The 13645-nt window shown below is 43.0% G+C and overlaps 1 protein-coding gene across 1 annotated transcript in view; it reads left to right on the top strand.

Annotated features, from left to right (window-relative positions):
- The window catches only part of MEGF10 (multiple EGF like domains 10), a 120958-nt gene that overhangs the window by 95021 nt on the left and 12292 nt on the right, over positions 1 to 13645 (top strand). Inside the window, exons 13-18 of the mRNA XM_029217803.1 lie at positions 5142 to 5288; positions 6473 to 6607; positions 7134 to 7262; positions 8623 to 8751; positions 10925 to 11053; positions 13252 to 13380. Coding sequence (XP_029073636.1) covers positions 5142 to 5288; positions 6473 to 6607; positions 7134 to 7262; positions 8623 to 8751; positions 10925 to 11053; positions 13252 to 13380 — 798 coding nt within the window. The remainder of the gene's footprint in view (positions 1 to 5141; positions 5289 to 6472; positions 6608 to 7133; positions 7263 to 8622; positions 8752 to 10924; positions 11054 to 13251; positions 13381 to 13645) is intronic.

The raw sequence follows: 13645 nt of genomic DNA on the forward strand, positions 1-13645 counted from the left end.
GTTTATGGTATCGAAAGAGAAAAATTTGATTTAACAACCATTTATTGACTATCTCCACGTTGTATGCAACCACAGTGCTTCGGTGCTAGGAACAGGAAGATGAGGTGGCACTGGCTCCTGGCCGGCAGGAAGACATTCATGACTCTCAGGGAAGGCATTGTGTGGGCAGAGGTGGATAGGCCAGGGAGTCACTTGTCTACACTGCCATACGCCTCTGCTTCAGGTGTCCAGAGGATTAGAAAAGCAGAGATAATGTTATGACTAAATAATTTAGTTCCTCTCTCCTATAATCACCAGGCCCGGTGATTGTTAACAAATCTCACTCTTTGCTCTAATAGATATTTAGTAGCTTGTTGCTCGGGAACAAGACATCAAATCAAAATCATTTCCTTCATTCATTAACGCCCCAAATATTGCACTACTTGTGTAAGGAATATAAACAATTAAGCAAGACAAGGAGTTTGGGTTAGATCTCTGAGAGGGGAAATAATGACATCCCAGATGATTTATTTACTGCATTCATGCAATCACAAATGCCTAGTGAATGCTGATTTCACGTGGAGGCCGTGGGCATAATGCATCAGGCATTAAATGCACGAACATTTCTTTAGAGCTGCTTAGCTGAAGTTTATCACGATCACTCAGCCATTGCCTAGCAACTCATGAAGGCTATCAAAGAGCTCTTTGTCCTCAGTCCTGGCAAAAACAGTCCCGCACAGACCTCCTTATCAGTGTTAGAACATTTATCAGGAAAAAATGCTTCCATTGAACTAGAGAGTCCTACAAATTTAAAGATATCCCCTTCCGATTTTGTCCCTTCTTCCAAATAGTGCAGGAAGTTGTTTCCTGAATTAACTCGTATTAAAGCCTCTATCTGTACTTTGATAAACATTCCAAAAGAATTTCCTTAAGATGTCCCATAATTCTTCTGTTGCTTTATAATCTGGACTAACATTTAAAATCACAGACCTGAGCTCATCAAAGTCTGTCTTGCCCAAAATAAGCAGGGCAGACATTGCCGCCCCCTTAGCAGGGAAAAGTCCCTATTTTAGGTACACTAAACATTCACGTGTTGGGCTTCCTGGTTTGAGTGCTCTTCTCATAACTTCTTCGGAGAAGCAAAGAATGACATGGTTGCTCCATACATTTGGAAAATGGTTCTGAATATTATGTTGGAAAGAGGAACTGTGCTTATTGACTCATTCAACAAACATTTATTTAACACCCTCCATGTGCTGGGCACTGCAGTGAACAAAAGCAGGCATCATCCGTCTCTCCCTCACAGAGCTGCCAGAATTCCTAAACTACCCTGGATGGAATATGGGCGGGGGGATGGTCTTTCATCTGCATTCTCTCCTGCACCTCTGTGGAATTTATCCTGCCCCCAGGTGCCATTGATTTCTTTCAAGACCTTGTCATTTTTATCACTTTTTACTTGGGTAACCCAAAATAGCCACCTGACATGTCTTCTTTCTTCCAGGCTCATCATCTTCAAACCATCATCTTCCCTCCTACAAAGCACAAATCTAACTATGCCTCTCTCCTACTTAATTGTCCATCTGGTCTCTCTTAACACCAGGAGGAAGCTCATACTCCACAGCATGGCATCCTTGGCTCTTCCCTATGTGACCACTGCCTGCTGCCCCATTGCCTTTCCTGCTCTTCCCAGCACCAATTTCAGCTGTCCCCAACACTTGTGATTTCTGAAGGATAGACACATACTTCTTAGGGCATGAACCTTGCACCCACCATTCTGTTAGCCTGGGACCCTCCTCCACCTTCACAAGGTAACTCCTTCCCTAATCATGATCCCCAGACAGGGTTGGATATGCCTGTTCTGGGGCCATTATCACTCTAGAATTGGAGGTCTTTCTTAGAGAACCTTTCACGAGCAAGCCAGCAGTTTCTAGACCCCTTGAATGTTTATTGAGCTGAATTCTCTTTTCTGTCTTTGACAAACAAGGAAAGAAAAAGACGTCTTACAGCACTCCAGCAAGGTTGGCAAAGAGTAGGATAAGAACAATGGAAATAATTAAGGAATAAAACACGTACACAAATACACACACACACACAAAACACACAGCCCCCCCCCCCCCCAAAATGGTTAAAGCAAACTTACAATTCCCTATCCTGGAGAAAGTTTCGTTGCAGGGTTAGCCCTATATGGAGGTCATATCAGTGGCCATATACCAAGTGTGACCTAGAGAAGCACTTACCTCAGTACTACCTCCTAAATTTCAGTCAGCCCTACTGCCTGAAATTCCACAGCTAGAGATTTATTTCTTAGGCTTCTAACATGTGTGCTGTCTTAAAATACTAATATTTTCTAGAGAAGATAACACCTCAGCAATAATATATTTATCTTATCTTTTTCTGACTGTAGGATGAAATGAAAGATAACAGGAGGGCATAGAGGTCCGGAGGGGAGGAATAGCAATAGGAGAAAATGGTGCAGCAAGAGGAAAAAAGACAGCTTCGTGCTTTTTTCCTGGAGTTGCCCCTTGACTGAAACATGCTTTATATTTGTCTCCAAATAGATTTGGCATTAATATCTGCAAAATGATGACTCACTTTTACTAGTGATAGAGAAAAAAAAAAAGGAATTGAATTTTTAAAGCAAGTTGGTAATAGAATTGCTATAATTTACTTGCCAAGGAAAGACTTCTTTGCAGCCCTAAAATAAAAGTTATTTAAACGTAAGCTTGGTTCTGTTGAAATATGCTCATATGATTGGAGACAGAAGGCTTGATAGATGATCTCTAGAATTCCCTGTGATTCTCTGGAAATGAAATGATGGGTAAATCATGTGAAAAAAAGCTTATCTTTGCAATGGATCTCCTTGCTATATCAGGGGCCTTGTTACTTCTATGAAAATTAGGTAGATAAAGTAGATAAACTTTATCTAGGTAGATAAAGTTGATTGTAACTGATGGTTATGTTAACCAGCTGGACAAACCTACTAGAGAAGAGGAAACAGATATGAAATAAAGGATCACTTTATTCTGATTTGCCAATCTGCCCTGGCATCATTTTTCTTGACATGCTTTGATTGAGAATGTGCTAATTAATACATAAATCATGATAATCTCTAATGTGAAAAAGCAGCATATGCTTTTTGATCTAAAGTGTATTCCATCTTAACTGCATTTATTGTCATGTAGAGATTTGGTAAGTAGTTGATAAACTAAATCACTATAAATGGCTAAATCTCCACCTCCTGCAAACACCTGTCCCACAAAAAAAGTGTCAAAAATCAGGACTAATTTTCAGGATGATTTTCAGATTAAGCAGATAATCATTCAGCTTCCACTTCTTTAAAATCCTAACTCGGATTTGCCTGGGTAGCTCTAGACCAAAATGGCCAGGGTTGTCTGGAGCTCTATGAAGCAGGTGTCCCATATTAGCTGCTGCTAAATAGGAGTCCTGGCTCACCATCAGAGCTCAGGACTTGAACTTGAATAGAGAGTGAAGCCTGTAGCGGGTTACCTTTATGGGTACTTCTTTCAAATTTGGAAAACAAACTTTAGATTTGCAGCCTCTTTCAAAGTGGTTTGCTCCTCAATCCATTTGGTGCTTCTGCCTAGTAGAGCTATGAGTCAAAACACCAGCTAAGGCTCTGGGGCAGCTTTAGCACACTTGGGGAGCATAGCATTTGCAATTCCATCTCAGTTTTTCGAACGAGATTTGAAAGAAAGATCAAATATTTGTGAACTCAAGAAAGAAAATATAGTAGGCCAAAATTCTGCGTTTTATTTTATGAGGAACACTTAAACCCCAATTGGCTTCTAACAGGCCTGCTTGCCTTTCTTCAGCCAGCAGCCAAGCTAAAATAACAGTCTGTTGTAAGTTCAAGCGAAACACAATGAGGTCTGTGCTTTTTCATGCCTACTTAACAGCCTGTACCATGCAGAAGACTTTCAGATAGAGAAAAAAAGGAACGGTCAAAAGTGGAGTTATTTCAGCAGAAATGACTGGCCACCAGTTAGCAACGTTCACTTTATGGTTTGGGGCTGCTTCTGTGTTCAGGTTTGGGCCATGGTAACTTTTCTCCTAATCAATTTAGGAGCAAAAACTTTAATACAAAACAGGGCCTTGTCAGCCTCCTTGGTGCGGGCGGAGTTCGTGTTCTGGAATCGTCAGAGTGGGAGTGGGCTTGTTCCTACTGTGTTTTCACTTGGTCTGAGGCCAGCAGTCTCCAGTTCACTCCTAATTATAACTCATTCTTCTTGCCTCTCAATGCAAGGAGCATTTCTTTGAGTTGTGAAGTATGCTGACTTACAAGAAAGAGCCCCCTGTGGCATTTCAAATACAGATTTACAAAAGAAACTTCCATTTATTTCAAATAAAACCTGGTTTTATTTTTATTTTTTGCAACTTTGGATTTTCTTTGTTTCCTTTAGGCATTTGTTCACTCATAACTGACTCTAAAGTTTCTCTATTTCCAGATTGAGAGTTAAACACCTGCATATGGGTTCATAATAATCAATAGCTTAGACAACAGCTATGAGTAACTTCATTTGTGATATTCTGCCTGTGTCTGCCCAATGGCAGATTAAATGTTTCAAGAGGAATTTGGTGGCACAGATTAGTATATCTTTCTGTCTTGCACACTATATTTTCAAAATATTTTAAGAGTGTGTTTATTTGTTTGCTCCAGGGGAAGATTTTCTTTACATAACACAATTTAACCACCTTTTGCTTCACCTTATCTTTTTACACTTTGTCCATTTCTCCATAAAAACAAAGAATGGGGAAGGGAGGAAGTTGCCGGAGGCTAAAGGATATAGTATTTTTGATAAATTTTGCCTTCAATAGACAGAGCCCTTGGGCTTCTCCTCTGCTCTCTCCTCCTAAAGAAGAAAAATCAGTATAACAAAGATGTTCTATTTCTTCTCCTTTATGACGCCACAGAAAACAGTTCTGGGATTATTTTAATGTTATGACGATGTGATATATGGTCCAGTATATGATGATGTATTGATGTGTATAAGTGGATTTTAAGCCTTGTATCATCCCTACTCACTGCTGCCTGTGATACCTCAGAGTCGATATGGTGACCTTGGTCCTGGTCTCTGACTTAGCATCCCAGGCGCCCGCCCCAACGGCTTCTCACTCAGCCTTGCCCGTGTGCCTTGTTTCAGGTGTCCACTGTGACAGCGTGTGCACTGAGGGACGCTGGGGCCCCAACTGCTCCCTGCCCTGCTACTGTAAAAACGGGGCTTCGTGCTCCCCCGATGACGGCATCTGTGAGTGTGCGCCAGGGTTCCGAGGCACCACTTGTCAGAGAAGTAAGTGTCTTGTTAGACGGCGGTTTCCATCTTCCCTTCTCAGATCTCTGTGTACAGAATCCTGATCTCTGTCCCACCCCTCAATTCATAGAAGTGTTCTGTTGCAGTCGAGGGCAGGGGAGAGTGGCATAGGTCACCCTGTCCTTTGCAGAGCTGTCCTCACTCGATAGCCCTCCCAAAGGCTTCATTCTTTCCAACCTTCAGGACTAACCTAACAGATGGGGCTTTAGCCATTTCTTCTCAGGAATGATTTCATTGCCTCGTTGGCATCATCATCAGTTTCTTGATCCCACCTTAAATCTTGCAAATGGTGTTCCAGAAATCCATTGACCTGTAACTATTTTATTCAACCATTTCGGCATTGGCCTTACCTCAATTACCAGAAGTCAACATCAACCGAACTTTGCGGCAAGTCATACGTCCTCCTAGTAGTCTGAAAGCCAGTGCTCGGGGGAAAATAGGATTGCAGAGCTTAAAATGGGGGCTGATGACATTGGTCAACAGAATTTTTGAGTTAGGGAGTGATCCATAAGGTTTCCCTCGATCTTTTAGTAAATGTAATCAAGAAGGGAATATATGACTAATTGTAAGATACATTATTCTATTTCTTAAATTATGATCTTTTGCATTAAGTGTCCTATGCTGTCATTCTATACTTAAATCAAAATAATGTCTTGGGAAGAGCCTAATTATAAAGCATTTTGCTTTTTCACTTTTCAGTCACATTAACCTGGACCATTTTGAGGAAGAACAATCTTTTAATTCTGACTGTAGATCTATTTATTGCCAGAAATGACTCTTAAAGAATAAAGGATTAATGTGTGGCTTGAAAGTATTTATTTGGGCCTTGTTAGTGTTTAGAATTTTATTTATTTAATTTATTTGCTCAACAAAAATTCCTCAAGCCCCTGCTCTATGCCAAGCTTCGAGCTAATTGGGGCCATAAATGGGAAAATAAAGAGAACTAAGACATTTTGCCTGCCCTGAAGCAATTCAGAGTTTACTGGCTTCTTTTCATTATTAAAGAGTGCCCTCATTCCTTTTGTTGTTGTTTTATACTTGGAAAATTCTCAGTATCATTAAGAAGAATTTTTTTTTTTAACCTCAAACTTGAACTAGATCCTTATGTGGAATAAGAGAGAAACACATCTCCGGGAAGATAACTATTTCCTTTCTGTTTTCAGTCTGCTCCCCTGGTTTTTATGGGCATCGCTGCAGCCAGACGTGTCCACAGTGTGTGCACAGCAGTGGGCCCTGCCACCACATCACAGGCCTGTGTGACTGCTTGCCTGGCTTCACAGGCGCCCTCTGCAATGAAGGTAGGGTGCGCAGGCTTTGGGAGAAATACGTGGTGGTGAGCACGCCCCATGCAGCCTGTCCTCAGGCTTCCCAAAGGACACGTGCGTCTTCAGCTAGCAGCTAGCGATGCCTTCTGGTATGCTGTGGCTGCAGCTTCTGTAAATATGACTTTGAGCTTTGGAAAAGCTGGCTTGCCAATCCAGCACAATCTCTTTATTCTCTGAGCTGTGCTACTTTTCAGTTTTAATTGGAAACAGCCTTCCATGAAAAATCAATATGAGGAAGGATTTTGATTCCCTGAGCAAGGAGCCAGGAAGATTTCTAGAAATGTGGTGATGTCTCCTGATTTGTGTTGCCTTAATGAGGGTCTTTGGCTTCAGATGTTTGTAAAAATGAGCTCATTCAGGATGAGGGATGCTCTTGAGTGGAGGCAGTTACCAAATGGACGGCTGGGTTGATGACCTTTAAAGTCATTTCCTATCCTGAGTCTAGGGTTCTGTGAGATGAGATGTAATTGTGAGTTTCTGACCTATGATTTATTCACAGTGTGTCCCAGTGGCAGATTTGGGAAAAACTGTGCAGGAATTTGCACCTGTACCAACAATGGAACCTGTAACCCCATTGACAGATCTTGTCAGTGTTACCCAGGTTGGATCGGCAGTGACTGCTCTCAACGTAAGTCTTGTTTGGGAACAACTGATAAACCATTTATTTACATTTGTTTTCAAATTCTTTAGGATTGAAGTATGAGTATTTAAATAATCAAGAAAGACTATATGAATAATTATAAGATATGTTATTTTAATTTTTAAGTGGCTTTTTTCCCCTCAGTAAGAGTTCTATGCAGTGGTCCCGAATTTAAATCCAGCTCATGTCTTGGAAAGAACCTAAATAGGTAGCACTTTGCTTATTCACTAAAATGATTCTTCATTTGTAAAACGAGGGTCTTGTACTCAGAAAATCCATTCAGAAGTTCATTCCAGACTTCAAGTGTCAGCTATGATTTTTCCCTTGCTCTTGGGCAAAAATGGTACACACAATCATGGGAGAAATTTTTTTCATTTTTTAATTACTTCATATTTATTTATTATCTTCTTGGGGCCATATTCCCTACTGGGTAACCATATAGAAATTGTGTTTCTTCTTTTAAGTAGTTCTTGAAGTGTTAGTATGAATAAAAAGTACTTCTTTGGTAAATCAAATATTTTACCCCATAATTTTAAAAGTCATTTCACAGATACTTTATCTGAGGTTCTGATTGCTCTTCAGTGGGCGATGACCCCTAATGATTTAGTCTGATTATTTTCCACTTTGTCCAGTTAAGAGTTTTTACAGTAAACCAAGTCTTACAAACAAATGGGAACCTTCACATTTAAAACAAGCCTCTAGGGACAGCTCTAGAGTAGAGTGACACGTGCAGGTTTAGACATCACAGACGTGAATTATATGACCTTGGGTTCCTTAACTTCTCTCGAGTCACACCATCTTGTGCATATGGTCTCTGCTCAGATGTCCTCTCCTCAGAGAGGCCTTCCATAAAGGAGTAGCCCCCATCATTCTTGTCCTCCTTTCCCTATTTTATTTTTTCTTATAGTCCTTTCTGCCCTTATTTTTTTGGCCAGCTGGGTGGTTGGTTGGCTTGCCTGCCTCCCCTACTAAACTACAAGCTTTCAGAGGGTGGTCTGGACCTTGTCTTGTTCTCTGCTATCTCCCCTGGGCCTAGAACAGTGCTGGGCATATATAGGTCTCAATGTGCGTTTGTTAAATAACTAAATCTGTAAATTTGGAATGATGTTTACTCTGCCCACCTCGCCCTGCAGTCTGTGTACGAATACCATGTCCGTCATGATGGCTGCTGTCACCATCAGCATTACCATCCGGAACTGAGACTGATGTGGAGCACGGTCTTTCTCAGTCCCTATGCTCACTGCTGACCTGTCACACGCGAGGAGCTGTGTAAGGCGGGTGGGATCCTCTCTTCGGGGTACTGGCCTCAGGACTCTCACAGAGCTCTCCATGCATGCTGTGCTTTCAGCCTGCCCACCTGTGCATTGGGGTCCCAACTGCATCCACACGTGCAACTGCCACAACGGGGCCTTCTGCAGTGCCTACGATGGGGAATGCAAATGCACTCCGGGCTGGACGGGGCTCTACTGCACTCAGAGTAAGTGGCATGCCTTCGGAGGCTCACCAAGGGGGGGCCCGCCCCAGGGGACACAGCCCCGCCCTGCGCATGCATGAGCTGAGCTCCCCAAGGTTCCTGGCATTGGAGGGTTTTATCACCCAGTGACCCTGAGACGTCTAAATTTCTCTAGGCAGTTAAGAGATACCACGTTCCAGGTTTGCTGTCCCTGTGTCACATCAGGACACTGAGGTGGAGTGATGCTATAATGATGGTGTGCAGCTTCTTTCACTTCTCTCCTTTCACCAGGCCCTATTTACATGGCTCAGATTCCCTGTCATTTATTCTGGCAGCACAAAGGTTAGGATAAGTGGCAGTGATGAGAAAGGAAGTGAAGACAACAAGCCTCACTGCCTGACCTAATGTGTGCTCCTGGAGAAGACCAATTCTGTGGGTCTTGAATTTTAGCGAGCTCCGGAATCACCCGGCTGGCTGGATAAACACAACTGCTGGCCCCGCTCCCAGAGTGATTCATTAGGTCTGGGGTGGGACCTGAGGATTCACATTGCTAACAGCCTTCCAAGCGGTGATGTCAGTCTGGCATCATGCTTTAAGAACCACTAGTTCTTTTTTTCCATTTTATGTCACGCAATGTCTTCACTGTCTCTTCTTCTATGAGGTTTTTAGCGTCATAGGGTATAATGTACAAAGTACTCCACAGCTCAGTACTGTTGGGATAAGAAGACTGATCTCTGCTCTCTTGTCTTCAGTGGAATAAAGGAGGCAAGACAGGAAAGCATGTATTATGGTGATCAGTAATAATAATATATAATTTTAAATCACGGAAGTGAGCTGAGGAAGAATGATGGGTCAGAAATCAGTCAACTCTTATTTAATACTAATTAGAGAACATAATTAGAGAACAGACTGAACAAGTCTTTTGGAAGTTTCTAGAAGGGGGTGTAGACCTTGAGCCGTGATTTGGAAGGAAAAATTGACGAGGAGGGAGGTTGTCTCAAGCATATTCTGCCAAGATTGTATATATAGAAAGTTTTTCAGCTCTTCAGAGAAAAGAAAAAGGAAAAGTTATTGTGCATAATTCTAAAATTAGGACCTGCTTCAATCAGGGGACCTTTTGAAGTAAAAGTAGCACAGCACAGTGGGAAGAACATGGGGTCTGGAGCCAGACCTCCCCGTGTTTGTATTGTAGCCCTGCCATCCTGCCATTTGCTGGCTGTGTGACTTGGGCTCAGTTTCCACCCATAGGGTGAGAATATCTATCCCTGTGTTTCTGGGTTATTGAAAAGATTCAATGAGAGGATGCAGGAAAAGAATCTGGCACAGAGTAGGTGCTGAATAATTATGTGGAAATGATGTCATTGCATGCTGGCATCCATGCTCTGCCTCTGTTTCTTGAAAGTTGAGCTTTCGTTAAAACTTCTATAAGAAAAAGGGAAGATTAAAAAGCACATGTGATGCTTGGAAACAGCCGTTGAGCAGCCCGCATTGAAGTTTTCTTGATGGCAGAGAGCCCTGAAACACTCTTGCAGGGCAGCTGCTGGCCCAGGAAAGCCTATAGGGCTTGTGCATGTTCTCATCCCAAAGGCCCCAGTAGGGTGGGTCTTGAAAATTGTGCAGCAGTAAGAAGGCTTATTGCTTTTTTTAGCAATGCACATATGAAGTGCAGGTTTTATTAAGATCAGAATTCTACCACACATCTTTGCTGAAGAAGATACTGTTACATAAGAGAGTAACAGATAGGGAGGACAGGGCTAGTAGCAGATTTGGAGACATTCTGTACTATAAGTAAAAGCATGTAGATAATTTTAACAAAGTACTCATTTCAGTCCATGGAATTTGAGTCCAGGATTCTAGTAGTTGACAAAAAAACATGAAAGGAAATGTCCCCGGACTTCCATGGGGTTGATGGAATGCTTTGTTAGAAGACACCAGCTTGCCTCCAGGGATACCAGCGATGGTTAAACCGCCCCGGGCATGGAACTGCTCTTCTCCCTGCTCTTGAAGTACAAGTTCCTCCCAAGAGCTCCATCTTGGGACTTCAAAGAAGCCATTGTGAGAAGCTGCGATGTGCATTATTCTCTTTATTCTCTCTCTACTGGCTCAGCGTCCTTCAGGTTCAAACAAACATGTTGGAGGCGGAGCTGGGTTTCTCCTCAGCGGGCTCTTGACTCTGCTGTCCTTCCTTCTCGCACAGGATGTCCCCTGGGCTTCTATGGAAAGGACTGTACGTTGATATGCCGGTGTCAAAACGGAGCTGACTGCGACCACATCTCCGGACAGTGTACTTGCCGCACCGGCTTCATGGGGAAGCACTGCGAGCAGAGTGAGTGTGAGAGCGAGGCATCTCTAGGCGCTGTTATTTCCCCTATAACTCCTGACGATGCGAAGGCAGGACCCACAGCTTTGAGGTTTTTCCGCCTGATGGCTGGTCCATTAACAGCGCGGTTGACTTCCTTCCCCTCCCAGAGACCCCGCTACCTTGGGATTCTTGCTGGCTGTCCTTGTCCTCAAAATTCTTCTGAGGACCTGATCAGAGCTCTGGGTGGAGGGGGTGTGGCTACAAGGATGAAGACAGAATTCAAGTTTTCCATCTGTTCATCCTGGCTCTTTCTCCCTCCCCTTCTTATTTTTGGAATGTGGCTGCTCAGAGCTTTAAAAGAGGCAGTCAGGCGTTCCTCACGGCAGAGGCAGTGCCAGGGTCTCGCAGTGGAGGGGTGTGTGTTCGGTAGGGCCAGGTTGGGTGCACCGGGGCAGAGGGGCTGGGAGCCCAGTGCCAGCCCCGCCGTGGGGGAGGGGTGAGTCCGTGCAAACACGGCCATGCTTTTGACAACCTTCTCTTGATAGTGCTTTTATACCGTTTCCACTAACTACTCCTCATCTGAGTATTAACAACCTTCCAGACAATATATTGCCTTCAATTTTTTTGTTGTAAAAATCCCACTCAGGGAGCATATACTCTATTGGAATTCCCCATCCTTATGGTTCCATTTCTACCCCAGCAGCTGTGCATCTGCTCACAGGGCTGTAAGAACATTAGCCTTAGACTGAGTATTTCAAAGTAGTTTATCGTTCCTTTCCTCTGTGACTTTCATTCAATGTTCAAGATGAATAAATCAGGTCTTAGGGCCGTATGAGGCTCACTCTTTCACCATAAATGACAGGAAAGGTGCAGGATGTTTACATCCTGCTTACAGAGGGTGTGCTCTTGAGAAGGATGCAACAAAGATTACATGGCTGTAGGAGCAATGTGGCCTGGAAAGGTTGATCAGCCGAGTAGGACTTTGGCAACAAAGCACTACTCTCCCTCCACGACCCCTCCCCAGAACCTCACAGCACCACTGGACAGCCAGGTTTGCCTGGCTGTCTATGTGACAAACTCTAGAATATATCTGCCTATCCTCCCATCTAGTAAATAACAAGAGTGACATCCAGAATCAGCCTGGACAGAGATGGCCCCATTTTAGTTTTGCACTGCTAGTTCATTTAATCATGAAACAGATACTGAGTCCCACAGTTGCCTGCACACTGCTTTGTGTATATAAATATTATGTGTATGTGTATAAATGTCTAAACATATATACACACACATATATGCCTAGAAACCAGAATAAGCTCTAAACTGACTTTCACTTGAATGCCAGAATGGTTATGGGCTTATTAAATAAAAACATTTTAAGTGCTTCCATGATGACTCTGAACATCAAATTAAAATGTCCCTATTTTTGGAGACTTTTCCTAATGCTCGTGTGTAAATAGAAACCCTGTGTCTGACAGAGAGCTCTGATAGTAATAGCACATTGCCCCCTGCTGCTCACTTTACAAAAAACATCAGTATTTTGTCATGATAATTTTTACATTTAACATGCCTAGTATATTCTTTGAAATTCATGCCCAACTCCTTTACAAGTTTTTACATCATAAAAATCTCACTATTTTAGTCTCTCAGTCTTCAACCTGCAAATCCAAATTTTGAGCCTTTCTGTGGTAAATGAAGTTCTTACCTAGAAAATTAACAAAGCTTGCCCTCTCCCTCTTCCACTGCTCCCAGCTAATCCAAGTCAGAATGTGCTGTCAGGAGGCTCCTGAAGCCTACAGTAAAATGTACATGTTCTCAAAGAAGCATCTCTAGTTTACACTTTTCAGTGTAGTCCCCTTCTATACCATAGTTTTGCCTGGTGGAGTCATCTCAGATTGCCCTTAGTGATGATCTTCATCAGCTCCATTGGGGTTCCACAGACACTCTACAAACCTCCATCAGGGAGGTGGGTACATACAATAGAACCTGAAAGTGCCAATAGCCATGACGAGGACCTCAGTCTCCGGCCCTGTGCTGCCTGGCCTGTGAGTCCCAGCATGACTCGGCACACCAGCCAGCTCTAGGGCACCCTAGGTGGTACAAGTCTCCTTGGACAGGGATCCCCTGGAAGGGCTGGCCTCCAGGCACACCAGATCATACAGTAAGACCCTTGCCCCAGGTTCCCAAGGCTGGAGAGCTACATTGGACTCTCATCTTCTTCTCAGAGTGCCCTGCAGGAACATATGGCTATGGCTGTCGCCAGATATGTGACTGTCTGAACAACTCCACCTGTGACCACATCACCGGGACCTGTTACTGCAGCCCAGGATGGAAGGGGGCACGATGTGATCAAGGTAAGGATGCTAGTAAAGGATACTTACTCAGATGAGGACACTAAAGCTGAAAGAAGTTGAGTGATTTGCCCAAGGTTACATATATCTAGAATATGTTAGTGTTTTGATACCAGGTTTGTCTGATTCCAAAGCTCATGAGTTTTCCACTGTGCCTACAATTTTTTTCAGCTTTATCGAAATATAATTAACCTGTAAAAAGCAACACATATATATATATATAATTATACTATATATATGTATACACACATATATATATAAAACACAT

This window comes from Monodon monoceros, unplaced genomic scaffold, assembly GCF_005190385.1.
Source record: "Monodon monoceros isolate NGI ecotype Baffin Bay Population unplaced genomic scaffold, NGI_Narwhal_1 Super_Scaffold_12, whole genome shotgun sequence".
Classification (NCBI taxonomy): Eukaryota; Metazoa; Chordata; class Mammalia; order Artiodactyla; family Monodontidae; genus Monodon; species Monodon monoceros.